The 19610-nt window shown below is 48.5% G+C and overlaps 1 protein-coding gene across 1 annotated transcript in view; it reads right to left on the bottom strand.

The window, feature by feature from the left end:
• Positions 1 to 19610, bottom strand: part of CFAP221 (cilia and flagella associated protein 221) — a 988124-nt gene that overhangs the window by 218048 nt on the left and 750466 nt on the right. The window contains exons 16-17 of the mRNA XM_069616611.1: positions 14730 to 14866; positions 1900 to 1980 (exon numbers count right to left, since the gene is read on the bottom strand). Coding sequence (XP_069472712.1) covers positions 1900 to 1980; positions 14730 to 14866 — 218 coding nt within the window. The remainder of the gene's footprint in view (positions 1 to 1899; positions 1981 to 14729; positions 14867 to 19610) is intronic.

Below are 19610 nucleotides of genomic sequence, written 5' to 3'. Positions count from 1 at the left end.
AAATGAAAACCCGAATCACTCAACATTACCTGAACCCTGCATTCCAGCAGAGTGGATCCAAATGGGAAACTGAACCTCTGGGTCTGTGCTGTGCAGAAAAAGGTCTCCAGGATGAAGTAAAGGGAAAATAAGTGATTTAAAAGCACCCCCTATACACAGAGTGAGTACGGAACTCCAAATTGAAGGGGGCCTTTTCACTGCATAGTGGCAAAGGGAAGAGTTTCCTCATCTGTTGAGAAGTGTCTGTTATCAACGGTTTGTGGGCTAGAGCATTGCTAGAAATAAAAAGTGCTATATGTATTAAGTTAAGTCACCTACAAATTCCACTGTCCAATGCAGAGTTAGTTAAGAATCTAAGTAATTGCTCAATTGGTGTGGCGCTCTTGATTGGGGAGGAATTAACTCTGTGCATTAATTGTTGCCCCATAAATATATCCTACTGTTTTATGTGCTCTTGTCTTGTTTTTTTCCTGGGAACCTATACGGCTCTCTGGTCAGTACATAAGGGCAGTACTCAAAGGAAAGTATTGTTGAGTTGGTCCAGTTAGGAAGTGTGGCTTCTGTATTTTCTGAGAGGGCGTTATGTGCTTGTCCCTTATATTTATTCCTGGGAACCCATCTGGTCCTCTAGTCAATACTATAGGGCACTATGCAAAGGAAAGTATCGTTGAGTTGGTGAAGTTAGGAAGCGTGGCTTCTGTATTTTCTGAGAGGGTTGTATGTGCTCTTGTCTTATATTTATTCCTGGGAACCTATTTGGCTCTCTGGTTTTACTTTGCGGTTTATCCATTCGTTTGTTAGGGCGACCTATGAAAATTATTTTGTAGTAGTCTTGTGCTATCAGGTCTAATGATTTAATCACTGTACCACCACTCAATGATAGGAATGAAGGTACGGGAGTAGCTTGCGAGTGTACTTACTCTAACTAAGCAACACCTAACATGTATTACTTATGGTTTACTGGTGAGTTCTACCTCAATATGTTGATAGATTGAAAGACTGTGGCACACAACAATATGTGAAGGGATTCTTGCAAGGTTTGTATGTGTGACGTACCTAATATCATACGATGGAGAGACTGTAGCCATTCCAGAATCAATCTGCTCCAGCTCTCCCAAACATGTAATGGGAGCAGAGGCTCAAACTGCAAAATGTCACAATTTTAGTCTGCGAAAGATAGAATGGGCAGGGAAAAGAGATGCCTTGGAGGAAGAGGACAGATCTCTATGGTTGGGGACTGAAGACTGCAGGTTTGATAACATCTAAATGAATAGTAGGCATGTGGTGTCTGGTATTACATAATGTAGTATAAAGCCCATACAAATACATTATTTTATTCTGCAACAACATATAAATAGGTAAACTCTTTGGCATCTTTCTCGGGGGAAGCGGTATTTGTAAATAACCAAATTACCTCCTGGCCCTTTGCATGTTTGGAGGTACATATGCTTCTGGTGGTATTCCAAGGGTATACTGCTGGCAGTAAGTACCTCAGTTACAGGTGGGATTTTAACTCTAAAACACAGCATTCTTTGAAATACATAAAATGGTCAGATTGGATCCTTTTGGGCACTGAAAAACAATTTACATTAGTGGCATGAACCACTACTTTACACTATCTATTAACATATAAGGATGGAAAAGGGTGGACAAAAACAGCATGTTTATTTCTGGAATACTAACAGTGCTAGTCCAGAAATATCACTGAACGTAACCACTGGACCAGAGGTGCTTCTGTAATTGGGTGGAGTTTTGGAAATACCTTCAGTGGTCATGGTAATTACCACTGGCAGTATTTCACCGCCCAGATTGTAACGAGGCCTTGAAGGTGAATGCTGAAACTGTTTCCCCAAGTTCTTTACAGACAAACGAAAACCAATCACAAGGATGCTTACAGACCTTTAAGTTGTGGAACTGAAGAATCTGCTTGACTTGAACATCTGTACTCTTCACAGGAACTAATCCAAGGGCATCGGGAGCCTAAAATAAAAACAGTTAGGTACATAAATGTGCAGTTTTGTACTGAAATCAGTGTTCTCATGGCCGTGGGACATGCTATTCACTGGAACCATTTTACTTCATGTTCAGTCCTTCAGCTAGCACTCCCACTCTGAGATTTTTCTTTCTAAACTGTACAGTCTCTCATCATCTGTGCTCTTGCCATGTGTCCCCTCCAATCAAATATGTGTCCCCAGGGTCTTTGAAAACATGCAACGCTCACGCTCTATGCGTCCTTTGTTGCAGGTGGTGTACGCCCACATCAGTCTGTGACCTCTCTTCTAGTCTCGGACTCCTTTCCCTGTATTTGCAATGCCTGGTCTTTCACAGCTTCTGCTGCCGCTCCCAGTTTGGGCCATGCCTACCAATCTTTGCCCTCCCTTCTTTGCCTCCCCCAGTCTGTGCAATCTCTCGGTTTGTCACCACTCTGCAAGCTAGTACACTCTCCCACACTGTGCTCATTCTACCATGTGGTGTTCTCAGTCACAGCCCGTGCCACCTTTCTTACACTGTGACCTCAGCAAGGGTGCAACTAGACCAGGGGTGCACAACTGATTTTGACAGAGGGCCGAAAGTACCTTACGTGAAGCCTATAGTGGGCCAAAAAGTAAATGTGGGTGGGGCGGTAGGCGCAGCAGATCGTGGCGTGGCAGGCGGTTTTTTCAACCCCCCCCTTTTCATTAAGCACATGGAAAAAGAATACGTTTTTGAGGTGTAACTATTTGTATTTCAAACTTACATTTTATACTACACATTTTCCATTTTTATTTATTTCTATTTAGTTATAGCATATTGTCTTTAATTAAAGTATAAATATTTGATTGAACCTTGATTGGATATTCCATTATTTTGGACTGCTATACTTTGCTGTTTGAGTTGGCAAAGAGGAGTTTCGCCTTTGTGGAGTCAGGTTTCCACAAAAAGCAAAGGATTTTCATCTCCTTATTGTGCCTGTTTTAGCTTTATTATGGCCCCAACCAAACATTATGCCCCATGGCCACCACCCCTCAACCAAACACTATGCCCCATGTCCCCATACCCCAACCAAACACTATGCCCCATGTCCCCACCCCCCAACTAAACCCTATGCCCCATGTCCCCCGACTAGACTCTATGCCCCATGGCTCCCACCCCCCAACCAAACACTGTGCCCCATGGCCCCCACTCCCCAACCAAACGCTATGCCCCATGACCCCCACCCAAACACTATGCCCCATGGCCCCACCCCCAACCAAACACTGTGCCCCATGGCCCCCAATCCCCAACCAAACACTGTGCCCCATGCCCCCCACTCCCCATCCAAACACTATTCCCCATGGCCCCACCCCCAACCAAACACTGTGCCCCATGGCCCCCACCTCTCAACCAAACACTATGCCCCATTGCCCCCAACCAAACACTATGCCGCATGGCCCCCAGTCCCTCAACCAAACACTATGCTGCATGGCCCCCAGTCCCCAAACAAACACGATGCTGCATGGCCCCCAGTCTCCAACCAAACACCATGCCCCCCCGCTCCCCAACCAAACACTATGCCCCATGCCCCACACCCCACACCCCCCAACCAAAAACTATGCCCCGTGGCCCCCACACCCCAACCAAACACTATGCCCCATGGCCCCCTGCCGCCAACCAAAATTATATACACTACCAAGCATTCACCATGCATAAATACTCATACAGACTAAAGCCCCCACCATACAAACTACCAAGCATACACCATGCATACATACCCATACAGACCTGAACCCCGCCACCCCCACCCCAGCATACAGACTAACAAGCATACACCATGCATACATACCCATACATACCCTGTCTTTCTCTCCCATATTTTACTTTTTCTGTCTTTCTATTTCTTCCCTTCTTCCTCTCTCTCCTTGATACTATTTCTGTCGCACTCTTGTTGGCTTTCTTTTTCTCCCCTTCTCTTCCTCTGTTTCTAGTGCTCTCTCTTTTTGATTTTCTTTTGCTCCACTCTGCCTCTTTCTCTCTCCCTGTTACTATTCCTGTCTCATTTTATTTCTCCTTTCTCTTCTCTTTACCACCCGCTCACTCTCTTATGTCTGTCTTTCTTCATCTCCATTGTGCCTCTGTCGCTTCCCCTTAACTCTCCTTATCTCTTTGTCATCATTTTCTGTATCTCGCTTAGGCCCACACTCTGTCCACTCTCACATGATCGCCCTTTCTCTCTCCTCTCTCACACACACATTGCTATGCCAAGAGGATCAGGGAGCATTCTGCTTGAATGGCCGGGGTGCCACCCGCACCACCTTTCAGTCCACTATTTTCTAGCATTTTCCCCATTTTCTCCTGCGAGAGTTCTTCAACATGTGGCAGGTCTGCAGCAGTTCATGCACACCCTCCTGAGCTGCACTGTCCCGAGTGGCTGGTCTGCTTTGCTTTTTTTGGGGAAAACAGAAGTGCCACCTCGTTGCCATTCAACAATAGTTTCTCCATGCCATCCACTTTCTTACAAAGAAGGATTCATTGCTACTCAGCAGGCATGCAGTGTTTCAGCTCCCTGATGAGTAGCAATGAATCCTTCTTTGTAAGCAAGTGGCTGACAACTGATCCTCAAGCCCAGGCAGTCATACACAAGGTTGGCACACAATCACAAACCACAATTTGTTTTGCTCAGCTGTGAGGCCATTTAAAAATTGTTAAAAATCTTGTAGTTTCAACACAATAAGCCAGCAATATTCTTTGAAGCCACCATCAGCGAACTGGACTGCATAGGTTAAATGGCTTACATAGGACCCGAAACCGGTTTATGCTGGCCTGGTGTGTGGGCCTATTGGGCATTGCCCTATTGGCCAGTGCAACTTTGGACCTCATATGCGGCCATCCCTGGGCTGTCGCAGAGTTCTCTCTTGATGCAGTACTGTAAGCTTTTTGTAACTGGTAACCTGGGGATTGCGAAAGGACCTCAATAACCCGTTATTGCAGTTATCTAAACACACTCTACACGCACTGCAATGGTGTTTGAGCAGCGACAGCCGTCCAATTTAGCCTTCCAAAAATGATTTACACTCGAGTCATTGTTTTATCTGGCCGCACGTAGTCTAATGATCTGCTGACATGTTACTGAAGATTTGGCTACCCGTATGCCACAAAAGAAATGGCCCAGGTGCTTTATTTCAAAAGAATCAAAAGAATCATCTGCACAATAAATAATACACAAGGAAGAATGATGGCTCCCCGTCTTTTGATAATTAGCAACTATAAACCGTACCTTTATCTCCATTATCATGTATGCACTCCCTGCCCCTCCTGCCCCCTCACTCAGACTGCTTTTCATTCTAAACAAAGGAGGGGGGGCATACATTGTAAAGGAGATAAAGATCACGTTAATAGCTGCTTTGGGTAAAGGTGCACAGTCCCTGTCATCAGTTTACTTATGTAATGAAATGCGGCCAACTGTTTGAGGTGGGCCGTATCTCATTACAAAAGTAAACACTGAGACCGACAGAGGGGGCGGAGCATGCAAGTCGTGTAAGGCTTGCGCTCCTCCTGCCTGGCAGGGCCTAGTGTGCCCTTCTAATCCCCGGCCGGGATTTTTGCATCGAAGCCCGCGAGGACCTGCACCCTGGGCGCTCAGCCCTATCGAGGCCGCCGACCAAGGGACCAACCAAGCGCAGCCCTGGGTCGAGGGGCCAGGGGGAAGCCCCCAGAGGAACGCCAAAGACAGTGTGCTCCCCGCGCCCGGGACCCCGTGCGTGTCACACCTAGCCGTGCAATTGCCCCCCCCGGTGACCGGGGTGGGGCAGAGGGAAGCACCATCCGAGCCCCCCCATGCACAAATGGCACACAGGAGCAGCCGAGGGGAAGCCAACCCCAACAACCTCCATAGAAGCTGCCCACCCGAGCGGAGCGGGAGCTCCCCCCACCTTGCACCCAGACTGGGTGGCCCCTACAGGAGATCCGTGGGGACGCCGACAAGCTGATCCACCGGGCGCGGGGGACCCCGGAGGCATCCCGCAGTGCGGCGCAGTTGGCCACCCTCAGAACAACATCGGGGGATCGCCGCCCACACCCCTCACCCACGCTCCACAGGTTGGGGCCTATGACCGGAGGAGGACACCCAGCCCTTCGGCCCACACCGGAGTGAGGAGGCCAGTGGAGCCATACTTACGCGTTGGCTCCAGTGAGAGGAGGAACCCGGGCCCAGAGCATCGGCCGGTCCAGAGAACAGCACGGAAAGGAGGTGAGGAGGTGGAGGGGCGAGGGGAACATTTGTGGAAACTGTGCTGGGGTGCCCCCCCCCCCCCCCCAACGGCCCTCACCTGGGATACAACCCCTCCTCTCGCTCCCCCTAAAAAACAAAAACAAAATAAAAAATAAAAAAAAGAAACAAGGTGGATCTCACCGCTCCAACGGTACCACCTCTCCCCCTGCCTATACTGCGGAGGCCCTCAAAACCAAGCAGGCCTCAGCCTCATTTCTTGGAGGCCCCACAGGCCCCCCAGCACCAAACAGAGGCCTCTGGCCAGATACTTGACACCCGACAACGTAGAAGGGCTGGGGTCGCCCCACCGAACTCTGAGATCCCTACGGGCCTGCCCTGTTCGAGGCGCTACACCAAAAGGCACCAAAAAGAGCGACATCCTGGAGCGACCCCCAGCCACTGGGGCAATCTCTTCCCTCCAATGCTTTCGCCGCTCACAAACAGCTCTGACTGAGGCCCACAGAGACACCATGCCCTCAGGCGGCGACCCCCCCCCCTCCGCAATGCTAACGAAGGATGACCTCAAGGACATCCTTCAGGAAATCAAGGCTATTCGGACCGACATACAGGCTTCTATAGTGAACCTCAGAGGAAGAGTGGACATCCTGGAAGAAAAAATGGAGGGAATGGAAAATACCCACCTCCAGACAGATCTGTTGAATATGAAATATGAGGCGAGGCTAACAGACCTTGGAATAAGAGATGAGGATATAACTTTGAAGATGGACGTTTTAGAAATAGGGAGCGCAGAAATAACCTACGCATAATGGGGGTCACCCAGCAATGAGGGGAGACGGCGGCCGATGTGGGGAGGAAGGTTCAAGGTCTGATTAACCAACTCTTTACACTAGAAGTGTGCAAGGAGGGTCCAGCTTGAAAGAGCACATCGAGGTGGGGGAGACAGAGGAGGGGGCCCAAGGTCCATAGTGGTGCGTTTCCTCCGTTATAGAGAAAAAATTGAGGTCCTGGAGAAAGCAAAAAGGCTTGAGAGCTTCATCTTTGAAGGGGACACAATTAGGATCTACCAAGACCTCTCTACCCTCACGCTCACCCGCAGAAGGGATTGTCGCCCGCTCACCCAGTGGCTCACCAGCCAGGACATAAGGTACAGATGGTCGTTCCCATTTGCCCTCTCTTTCGAGCGATCTGGTGTAGACTACAGGGTGACCAGCGGCAAAGAAGCCACACAAGTCCCCCAGGTGCTCAAGAGAGACACTCCAGAGGGAGGGAACAAAGAAGGCACACAAGCAGGGCCTGAACCCCAGAGACAACCAGAGGGCCCCTGGTCCACAAAGAAGACGACAAAAGGCAGAAGAAAATTCAGGAAACCAAACACCCCCACGTCGGAGGCTGGGGAGGAATAGGCGAACAATGACTTACCTTCAGGGAATGCAAGGACACCAGTTTGACAAACCCGGCCGGGGACACAGAGTTCATTGAGAGACCTGCGCGGTACGGACACTCACTCATCCTGGTGGCTTGCCCCTTGGCAGGCATCCCGTAAGGGGAAGGGAGGGGGGAGGAGGGAAGGGAGGGCGGTGGAGTTAGAGGCCCTCGGGCCTAGACCGAATACAGCTACAAAAGGGAACAGGGCAACTCCCATAGGACCGGGGAAACGATGAACGCAAGGCAAGGAACCACAATGAGAGAAAAGGCTGGGCTGAGTCCCTTAGAATAGGCTCCCTCAACGTTAAGGGGCTTAACTTCCCAACAAAGCGCTCCCTTCTGGGGAGGGAAATGAAAAATGTGAGAGCTGATATTCTCTTTGTACAAGAAACCAGAACAGTCGGGGTGGCGGGAGGGGGTGGGGGAGAGGGCGACCCCGGATCCCATGTGGGCCAGACCTTTTGGGCATCCGGCCACGTCAAGAGGGGGGGTGTCGGTGACTATCTTTATACGGGGCACCAGTACATGAGCAGAATAGAGGCCTCGGAGATCCGCCCAGTTAGTTGGTCAGACCATGATCTGGTCTGGTGCGACATTAGTATATTGGGCCTAAAACCCAGTAATTCCCTATGGAGATGTAACGACTTCCTCCATAGAGATGCGGTCTTTAAAGAGGAGATGATAGCAGCGATCAAAGAATACTTTGAGCTAAATGATACTGGAGAAGTCGACCGGGGGATAGTATGGGAGGCAGCAAAGGCAACCTGGAGGGGTAGGCTGATCAGCGAAGGGGCTTCCAAAAAGAGAGAGAGGACGCTCGTGGCTCACAGGCTGAGGTCTGAGATTCCCGTACTGGAGAGGTACGAGGGGAAGAGGGAGGCGGAGAGGGAGAGGGATCTGGGTACTGCAAGAGGGAAGAGGCAAGACCTGAGGGAACTAGAGAGATGGGCAGAATTGTGGCAGGTCACCAACACTTACGCCAAAGATATTATGAAAAAGGCGATAAGGCGGACACTATGTTAGCAGCCAAACTCCGAGGTCAACAGGCTGAGAGATGGGTGACTAGAATTGTGAGCGGGGATGAGGAGGAAAGTTCAGATCCCGAAGGCATAGCTGAAAGTTTTGCAGGCTTCTACAAAACCATGTATGGTAAGGACAGGGGGGCAGAGAAGGAAACACTTGATGCATACCTCAGTGGGGTTACCCTCCCCACCCTTCGAAGCCCAGAAGTGGCCGCTCTGGAAGCCCCGATAACAGAGGAGGAGGTACTCAAGGCAATATCAGGCCTGAAACTGGGAAGGGCCCCGGGAGAAGATGGGTATATGGCGGGCTTTTACAAGGCCTTTTCAGGCCACCTGGTGGGATTCCTGGCAAGTCTATTCTCCACCATCATGGCCACAGGGAGGGCACCCCCTTCATTTGGTAAAGCCTTGATTACTGTGATCCCGATGGAGGGGAAGGACCCGACAGACTGTCGATCCTACAGACTGATCTCTCTCCTGAACATGGATGCAAAACTATTCACCAGGATCATTGCCACACGGTTAGATGGCCTTATGCCGGGGTTAATCCACTCGGACCAGGTGGGCTTTATACAGGGGAGGCAGGGGGCGGACACCCTTTGAAAGACCCTGCATGTCATGAGGGAGGTGGCACCGAAAGGGGGATAACCCGGTTCTTGTGTCTATCGACGCCGAAAAGGCCTGGATCCGCGTAGACTGGGGGTTCCTGCATGGGGTACTTGAAAAGCTGGGCTTATAGGGTATGGATTAGACGAGCCATTATGGCCCTATACGCAGCCCCCTCTGCTAGAGTCACAGTCAATGGCACCTGTCACGCATATTTGCCCTTCAGAGAGGGACGAGACAAGGCTGCCCTCTCTCCCCACTCCTGTTCACCATGACCATGGAGATCTTGACAGAATACCTTAGAGGCTCCCGGATGGTGCGAGGTATAGACATAGGAGACCGTACCTTCAAACTAGGCCTTTGTGCAGACGATATTCTGCTACATCTGAGGGAACCCGCCAGATCGGTCCCAGCCGCCTTGCAGGTCATCGAGCAGTTTGGTCGCTTCTCTGGCTTCAGGGTAAACATAAGCAAGTCCATGATTTTTCCCTTTGCTCAAGATGTGGAAAGGAACCTTGCCGAATTGACCCCATTGGGCCTCAAGTCTGCACCGAGGGTATAAAATACTTGGGGATTAATATAGTAAGACCCAACGAAGACCTGAGCCAGGCGAACTACCCCCCTCTGTTTGATAAACTCTTCATGGACATGGAGGGTTGAGCGAGAGGGCAGATCTCATGGATGGGAAGAATAAATGCCATCAAAATGAATCTCCTCCCCAGGGTGTTATACGTTTTCCAGATGCTCCCGTTGGAGGCCCCGGAATCCTACCTCAGTGAAGCCAAAAAAAAAATAACCAAATTCATATGGCAGGGCCAGAGACCCAGAATAGGATATGAGACTCTCACCCTCCTCAAGGAAAGAGGGGGAGTAGCCCTTCCAGACTTGCGAACATATAGAGCGGCCCAGCTTAGGGCCTTGGCCCCACATCTTAGGGAGGACCCCAACAAACAATGGGTCTATCTTGAAAACTTCTACCTGCACCCATGGATATGGGTTCCACTGAAGAAGTTACCAAAAAGAATCAGGGACCACCCCATACTCGGAACAATGTGGAAAGCACTGGCAGGAAAGGGAACGAGAGAGAAGGTAACCACCTGGCCCTCGCCACCGAGCCACATTTGGTCCACGCCGGTCCTAGAGGAAATCCCAGGCCACGAACATTACCTATCCTGGTTCGAGGCGGGACTAGCCAGAGTCGGTCAGCTGGTGAGGGAGGACACCTTCATAACCATTCAGGAGCTTGAGGAGGCCCTGGGAATTGGTAGCCTCTCCCGCTCCTATATTTACGACTCAAGAGTGTCCTAATGTAACCAAAATGAATGCCCTGCATACAAAGAAAGCTCACCCCGGTCGAAAAAATTCTAGACTCCCACGTAGAAATGAAAGGACTCATCTCCCTCCTTTACGGAGCCATCATGATCCCCCCGAGAAGGCACAACCAAAAGCCTTAGAAGGAAATGGGAAAGGGACCTGGGTTGTGTAGTGGGGGATGGGCTCTGGGGACGCATCTGCAGCAGGGCTTTTAAGACATCTATCTCCTGCCAATACAAGACACATGCCGTCAAACTTCGTCATAGGTGGCAGTATGACCCGATCGCCCTCTCTAGGATGTTCCCGGACGTTGACCCGGAGTGCTGGCATGGATGTGGGGAAAAAGCCGACTACTGGCATATGTGGTGGTCATGTAGGAAGGTCCAAGCTTTCTAGTCAGAGGCCCTGAGCTGGCTAAGGGAGGCGGGAGAGGGGGTTTATCCACAAGATCCTATCCTGTTAATGTTTGGCCTTCAGCTAAGGGAGGAACACTGGGAAAAACTCCCGGACCTGACACACTCGTTACTCTTGGCTGCATGAGCGGCTCAGGCTAGAACATGGAAGAGGGCCGCGCTAGCCACGAAAAGAGTGGGTAACTGTGGCTAAGGATATCTACTTTATGGAAAGACTCACAGTGGCCATACAGAGCTCAAGCGCCTAGATAGAGATGGACTGGCTGCAGTTTAAGGAGGCATTTGGCCACACAGAGGAAACTCCTGGAGAACCGCAGGGTCCCATGACCCGGCCCGAAACCACCCTTAGCATATGACACTTTGCCTCAGTCTTGGGGGAGTCGGTTAACCACTGACGGCAGTTAGCCCGGTCGGCGTTGCCCCAGGAGAAGTGCTAGGGACAAGCAGTGTTTGCGTCCCGAGTCAATGGGTTTGAGAGGGGTGGGGTGTGAAAACTTCAGGGATTTATGGTTTGATTGTGGTGTTATGATGGGCATCTGCCCAAAAGTTTACATGCTGTAAAAGCTCTCTGTTGCTATTAAATACCAATAAAAATTGATTTAAAAAAGAAAAAAAGTAAACACTGTTGGCGGGCCGCATATCGTGGGATGGAGGGCCGCATTTGGCCCGCGGGCCGCATGTTGTGCACCCCAGAACTAGACGAACAGTTTGAGCGCTAACTCTTCTAACTTCAGAAACTGCTGCGAAGGGACAAACTTACTTCTATGGGAGCATCTAACTTCTTTACGCATTCTAACAAGAATATTCTGGTTCAGCTTCAATGTTACATGCAGTTAACGTTTTCCAGTCTGAAACCACACACTTAAGGACTGCTGTGAGAATGAGCTGTCTCCTGTTCCCCCTATCCTTCCAATTACTCCCCTGACATGCAATACTAATACCCCATCACGATTTCCTTTGCCTAAAAATGTATACACACGAATGCAGTTGCTAACAATGAAATGCTTTACATTAGTAATTATATAAGACAGGAGGCGAGCATTATGCTTCCCTTTATTTAACTGGAGCGGCGCACGTTCAACAAACAATTCCTTCACCTGCATTTCCCATAAAAAGTTCCCATTTTATGTTTTCCATGTGTGATGTATATGATCTGTAGCGTATGTGCAGCAACAGCAGGGTTCCGATTTCCTAGTTCTTTCCGCAGTGGGGTAGGAGGTGAGTGTAGAGATATCGCGAGACCCGCGAGTCTCGCGAGATCTCGCCCGCGGCCGGAAGTGCGGCCTCCGCGCTCCGTGCGCGGATTACGAGCGGAGCAGCAACGGGAGCAGGACGTGTCCTGTGTGCTCCTTCCAAGCACGGGCCCCAGAGCACACAAAGACTTATGCAGCATGTGCTAGTTATGGCCACAGTTGTAGGGCCTGTTGCCCTTTGACATTATTCTTTAATGCAAGTAAAAGCAACGTTATTGCATGCTGTGAAAATAAAGGCATCTAAGAAGATAAGACGCCTCCTGTCTTATGTGAAGATATTATACAACAGTGAGTTCTTGCAACTCCCTCTCCCCCTTTGACCGATCACCCACAGGTGTGCTCAGCAGAGATGGAGAACGAAAAGTGGTGACCGGAACCTCGTAGTGAGACCTCATGGGTTCCGGGCAGCAGTTGCTGCACGGGCCAGCAAGCACCCGTTCCCGAGCATAGTCTTCCAGTGTCGGCCACTACAGAGCCCTGCGCCAGGAATCGAGCACCGGGGGCTAGGGCGTGAAGTGGCAGTGACTTACCTGTGAAGCAGGCAGGCACAAAGCCACGAGATCTGCAGTGCCAATGTTCCATAGCGGTGTTAGCCGACATTGGCCTCTGGGAGACGCGGGGGCTTGTAGCGCCCCCCTGATGGCCACCGAACTTAGTGAGCCACAGTGACTCAAATAAACTAATAATGATAAACAATGGTAACCCGCTCAGAACCGGAATTAAGACTCAAACTGACTAATCAGGCTCATACATAGGTGTATAAAAAGAGAAAGTGTGTGGGTACTGAGTTAGGAGACAGGAGGGCATTCCTAGGGGAAGAGAGAGCAGGAAGCAGAAAGAGGAAAGGTAATTGCTGACATCAGGGGAGCGTTCTTCAGTACTGCAGCCAGGCCAAGAAGTCCCTTTAGAAAGGCTGTGTAAGAACGGAGACAAGTAAGACTAGTGGAGCCATAGGTGAGCATGGCTAGGACTAGCATTCAGGAAGACTGGAGAAGCCTTTGACCCAGAGCTCACAAACTAATAGCAGGAAACTCTCAGAGGCACTTGAGCATGAATAGAGCGAAGTGTGTAGCGGACCTTATAAAGCTAGAGTAGAGCCAAAGTACAGGCCCCAGTGGAGAGAGCAAGGCGCACAGCCCAAAGTAAAGATAAATTTGCTAGACGTAGATAGGAAAAAAACACCTATCCAAACCAACCCCATGCATGGCAGCAAGCCCCATTCCAGTTGGGAGATGATAGCCATTATTCCTGGTTTTAAAGTTGCATTCAGCGACTTGTAGTCCCACATTTCCCCATTATAAACCCAGGACTACAAGACCCAGTAAGCAGAGTTAAAACCAGGACTGAGCTAGCATTTCCAGCCTGGAATGAGTCATGCTTGCATGCATGTAACCCAGTTAGGGGGATGATTACCTACTCACTTTGCTCTTATCATCCTACTGGCAAGGGGTACAGATTTGCCTGCAAGCGCCATTGCCTCACCCCAGCAGAACAAAAACATTGCTAGCGGATAACCAACTCAAGGACAAGCCAATCACAAGTACAGACTAGAGAGGACCTAGTCATGCCAAGTCACCTCACACCTTGCCAGGAAGTGAGAAGTGTGCTTCCTTACTCGAATTTGGCTGAATATTGTCCTGGGTGGATGCCGGGGAACCTTTTTTTTCCAGCATAGGGATGAACTTTGTGCCACTGGTCCTATGAGGATGGGAACTAGCTTAGAGAAGGGCTTTAGATTGGGTACTTCATCACAGACTGTTTTCCTATAACATTGAACGTTTTTCCTAGCACTGACTTGTCCATACCCTGAAGGCCATCTTCCCACCCATAATTTAGTAACCAAAGTAGGGTTTGGCCTAGTTATGAGATACATGACCTGGAAAGGCATCATAGGCCTTTGAGAGAAGTAGAGGGTTGTTGAGGTTGGTTTAAAATACTCCCTCTGGGGCTATGAAACTGTGGGGGAAGCCCAACACCAAGAAGGCCTAATTGTATCTTTTGTTTTATCTTTCTATCCTGACACATGTAACTCCACTGCTGAGAATGACACTTTCTGCAGTGTTATATATTGCTTCATTCCTCATCGTGACTCTACAAAATCAACCATGTTGCGACATATTCATGCTCGGTTACCCCCACATCTTGGCAGAACATACAAACATGGGAATTAACAAATCATGTTATAAGCAATTCAGTATTTTTATAGCCATATTGAAAATTAATAGAAGTTCACTATACGCGATAGTCTGAAGACAAATAATGAGAAGATTTGACTTTTTAAGTGGATTGTACAAATCTAGCAACACCTATCCAGCGAACAGTCAGAAGACAAATGAGTTTATCTACAAAGAAAGTAGTTTGAAAAAAGTACATTATTATGTTGCTGTGTTTTGAACTACTGACAACGTCTCCCATTTGTAAACATTTTCTTGAAAAATAATTGTGCATTTAGATAATTCACCAAGTTTGCAGTGGCTTCCGTTCCTTCCATGCACGTTGCATTACCTACCAGTTCATCGTGACCTTTTGGTGGTTTGTAAGTGGGGAATGAGAAACGTGCGATCTTCTCCACTGGAACATCAAATGAGAGGGGGCACTCATCCACTTCTTTCTCATTTGCAGAAAGTATTTTATCCAAACATTCCTCTGTCATGGGCAAAAAGACAATTGTTGATTTTTCTTATTAACACATTAAATCAGATACAGATAAGAATGGCAGAAAGTGCACAAGTCACAATATTACATTTCCAGGACTGGACACTGGAAATATCAATGGATTTATTCATTGATTCTGCTAGGGCGACACAACTAATGTAACAGTCCTGTGGTAGGTCAGAAGGAGAAGACAGACAATGATGTGCCATATTCACAATGGTTTTATTGAAATAATAAGAAAATGCCTAACATTCCTTATTCTAAGCGTTTCCCTACCTAACGTAACTAAACGTAGGTGCTAGCCATAATTCGTAAAGTCAGGGCTTGCAAAATCTACTAGCCCACTAGCATTGGCGAGCAGTTTTTATGCAGGGAGTGTACCATTTGCATGATACTCGACCATGCTGGCGGGTATGGGGATTTTAGAAACTTATTTTTCATTTACTGCAAACATGCTTTGTTTGCAGTAAATGGCTAATACAGGTTTCAGTGTGCATGATTGACAGCATTGCAGCAATATGAAGTGTGCTTATGGTGGCATGCACCATTTTACAAAAAGCACTGGTAAATATTTTGTCACCAGTCACCTTGGGGCAAGTGCATTTCTCCTAGGTCGAGTATGCAAACTAAAGAACGCGCCATGCAGGTATAGTGAGATTTTTAAGAATTTGCAAGGCCTGAAAGACCAAAGCAAATAGTCTGTCCTCCATACAAAAAGCTAAGCTAGTCTAGGGCTACCACTAAAACAAAACAACAAAAGCCCAGGAGAATGACTCCCTTCTCCTGGGATGCTTCTCAGCACAGTTTCTTTTAATAAGGTATCGTCAAATAGTCTCTGGTTATTCCTCTTAATAGTTCTTTTAGTTTCTTCCAATGATCTTCACAGGTCCTTGTAGAATTGTCTCTGCACTCTTTAGACTCTTTCTCTTCACACTGAGAAATGTAGATAAAGGGCCTCATTACAAGTCAGCCAGTCCGGAAAGAACGGTGGTGGTAAATCTGCCATCACCGTTCTTTCCGGATCAGCTGATCTCGAGTTCTGCAGGTGGGAGATGTCACTCCCGCCAGGTCTGACCTGGCCGGTTGAACACCACCCGCCTGCAGGCGGACATGGAAACAATGGCACCATTACAGCATGGTGCCGGTATTTCCACTTCCCCATTTCCATGGAGTCCTATGGGAATTCCGCATTCCGCCTTGGAATTACCGGGTCACCAGGGTTGTAATGCCCCGGTGATTCCGGGAATCACGGAGGCGGAATGGTAATACGAGTCCAGCGGTAACCTGCCGGTTTTTCCGGCTCGGTTACCGCCGGACTCGTAATGAGGCCCACAGTCTCTGTTTGACTCTTGCTTACACTACTCTTGGTTGCGGAGAAAGAAGGGGATTCTCCTGGTTTCCCTTCTACGCCACCACCACCTCCTTCCTTCAGTTCTCAGATTGTGGTCCTCTTCCATGTACAGACCACCTTGGGTCTCTGGCATGCCGACAGGAGGGCTCGCCTTCAGCCCTGCTTGTATGTCCTCCAGGTATAACCAACTCAGTCCTCTCTGTTGATCGAGCAGCGTACAGCTGTCAGTTGTTCTCTGTAGCTGTTTTCAAGTGCATGAAGCTGCGTCACCCGTGGTTTTCCAGCTTTCGTGATCTGGCCAGTGAAGGATAGTCCCTGAACACTCACACCAGAGAGAATACAACAGGCTAGGGAAAAAATGCCCAAGTCGAACTTGTAAGGATAACACATTTTTATCTCACACGCAGATGAGAGCAATAGCAAAGAACTCTGCTGCTAAGAACGTTTGGTCGAAAATGGGTACAAGCAGAATATACAAAAGAAAAACATTGTCATTAATGATGTAAACATATACAGTAAAAACCTGAATGGCTGGTTGGTGTGCGCCTATACAGTATCCGCCTGCCACATAAGGGATGCCAGGTCATTGGTTCCAGCCCAGTCCAATCGTCTTCCATTACATGGGGGCCGCGGAGATCATCATCGTTTCACCGATGAAGGTCAAACAACAAATTAACTACACAAACACAATGCTACTTTATCATCATACTGTGCACCTGGCAAGCTTTAAGACTGGCTTAAAGGAGGTTATGGGGCACTCTAGCCTTCACACACACATTTCACTCACTCCCTTCCATGCCACCCGGCTCCAAGGTCTCCACCCTTGTTTTGAACTATAATTTATCCGGCCCAGCACCTCGCAATACAAATCATATGATTTTTGTTCAAAGACGTGCACTATCTGTCCTCTTTGAACATTTTAGGACATGTTACTTTGGGGTTGGTGGTCAAAGGGTACCTGGTGCCATGGAATCCAGGGATCTTAAGGTTTAGTCAATTATATGGGCTATAGCTCGTGGTCGCCTGGGGATGGGGCGGGTCATGCTTTGGCCAGTCTGAGATAACATGTACACCAGACGCCAGTATGATCACGGCCTTTTAGGGCACATTGCTTGCAGATAAAAAACATTGTTGCAACACTATTAGAACAATGAACTAACTTTATGGCGGTTGGGTGTGTGGGTTGTATTCACAGGAGCTTAGGCATGGCTGGAGATTCCCCCTTGTATCACAGTTAGGGCATAGTGCATGAAATGCCCCATTCGCCACACAGGTCTCCAAACTTTGGTTACTAACATCTACACAGAATGCACGAACATCTACACAAAATGGAAGTCTTGCTTGCGTTTTGGGCTATACTATGTGGGTTGATTATATTGGGGTGGGATCATACTACTGTCTCCCCTCCCCCTGGCCCATCATAGTGTTTCGAATGCTGCTTGGCTTACTCTAAAGTGCTTAGGGGGGGGATGGGGTCACCCCCTTCCCAACACCAGTTCAAAAATCCTGTGCTTCAATTCCTGCTTCTCTGAGACCACCTCTTTATGACGCACTGCTGGAGCTTCACCAGCTTCTCAGGGAAGTCCTTCCTTTGTGTTTGTGACACATTCATAATTCCTCTTGTCAGCTTCTTTGTCTCAGTGTTTAATAGACAAGCTTATTCCTCCCTAGGTTCTTGCTCATCACAGTATCAGGTTTTCTTCTGGTATAACATTACAGTAGTATATGTAAGAGGAGTCCGGATATTCGTTAGTCAGTAGTCTAGTGTTGGACTGTGGGGGATAATATAAAGGGAGTTCCCCAAGAGGGGAGTATCTCCCTGTGAGGTCCCAGTTACCGCCACCCCTAGGGGGACTATTACATAGTGGGCTCACCTCCCTAGCCTCACAGGAAGGGGCTCCTACTTTAGGGGAAGTGATTGAATCCCTCAATTCGTCACAGTACCGATGTGCAATCTATCCGGCAATTCTGTGCAATAAATAGACCGTAATACCTCAAAACTCTAAATTTATTTAAAAGAATTGAGGTTAATATGACAAATGTGGTCACAAGCTTTATGTCAAGGAAATCACTACAATGTTATAGAAAAAAACTATTGATCAGTAGAAAATCCTCCCCAAACTTTGCAAAAAAAGTACATGGCCCACTCTGAATATTTTTGGCAAGTTTGGTCAGGTTTTGTGAAGGGGGCAAAGTTATAGTGGGGGACCCACATTTTTTTTTTCCATCGACATTATGGGAATAGAATTTGCTCACACCTACCGGCCAAACCGCTGGATGGATTTTCATCAAATTTGCAGCAGGAGAGACGGCTTGGTCCTGAAAGCGTGCTTTTGTAAATTTTGGTGTAAATCCGTCAAGTAATTTTCTTTACAAAACCTAAGTTAAAAAATATTGTGATATCTGGCTCCGGTCTGCGGACCCATTTCCCTGTGCGCCCGCCGATTGGATGGAGAAAAACGTGAAAGCACAAGCTATCTCGAAACGCCTGTCATGTTGGATTCGCTGACTTTTGCCGGTGTCCACGGATACCATGACGGGGAAAAAAAAAAACTCAACATTGCACTCGTCAAACTCAACAAAGAATCTCTTGGGAGGTGGGGTGGTGAGGCTGGGATGAGATATCGCCATAATAACCCAAATAACGGGTGTTTTCATCTCCTGGAAGTCCGCAAACACTCCAGACGTCCTGGGGCAGTCCCGTGGTGTCCGTGGACACTTCAGATGTCCTAGGACATCTGTGCCTATTTCTGCATTACATGGTTGGTGAAAAGCCGTTTTTGGATGGCTTATAACTTTGGCGCCACTCAATGAAACTGCATGTAATTTGGGAATTTCATTCTAGGCCTAATTCCAAATGGCTTTGCAAAGTTTGGTGGGATTCTGTCAAGAGGGGGCAACATTTGAGGGGGGGTCCCAAAATAATGTAAAGGCTTATACATGTGGTGCTATTTGACGAATCTACACAAAAGTTTGCAAAAAGATTTTAGATTGAGATAGGTTTGAAAGGGAAAAAAAAATGTGCTTGTGGTAATATGGTCAAAGGGTTCTGCAGGCTGCCATGGAAAGGGAAGAGGGGCTCTGTATGGAGCCCCCCCCATCTTTCCATGGTGGCCATCTTGGAAAAGGATTTTCATCCCTACAGCGGGACGCTGCAGGCGCCGCGCTGTAGGAAGAAAAATCTATTTTTTAGCTCCCCGGGTCCCCGCTTTGGCAACCAGGGGTGCTAAGGGCTTGATCCCCATTGCAGGGGCTGCAATGGAGGATAATGGCCTGGAGCCCTCTTTTTATTTATTTATAACATGCCGAAGCCTGCAGACATCAGGGCGCACACAGATGCTTCGCTTGGGCCGATAACTTGGGCTGCCGGGCTGTGATCCCCTG

This window comes from Ambystoma mexicanum, chromosome 9 (genome assembly GCF_040938575.1).
Source record: "Ambystoma mexicanum isolate Mex_15411 chromosome 9, UKY_AmexF1_1, whole genome shotgun sequence".
Lineage (NCBI taxonomy): Eukaryota > Metazoa > Chordata > Amphibia > Caudata > Ambystomatidae > Ambystoma > Ambystoma mexicanum.
This window is presented reverse-complemented; position numbering and strand designations above follow the sequence as displayed.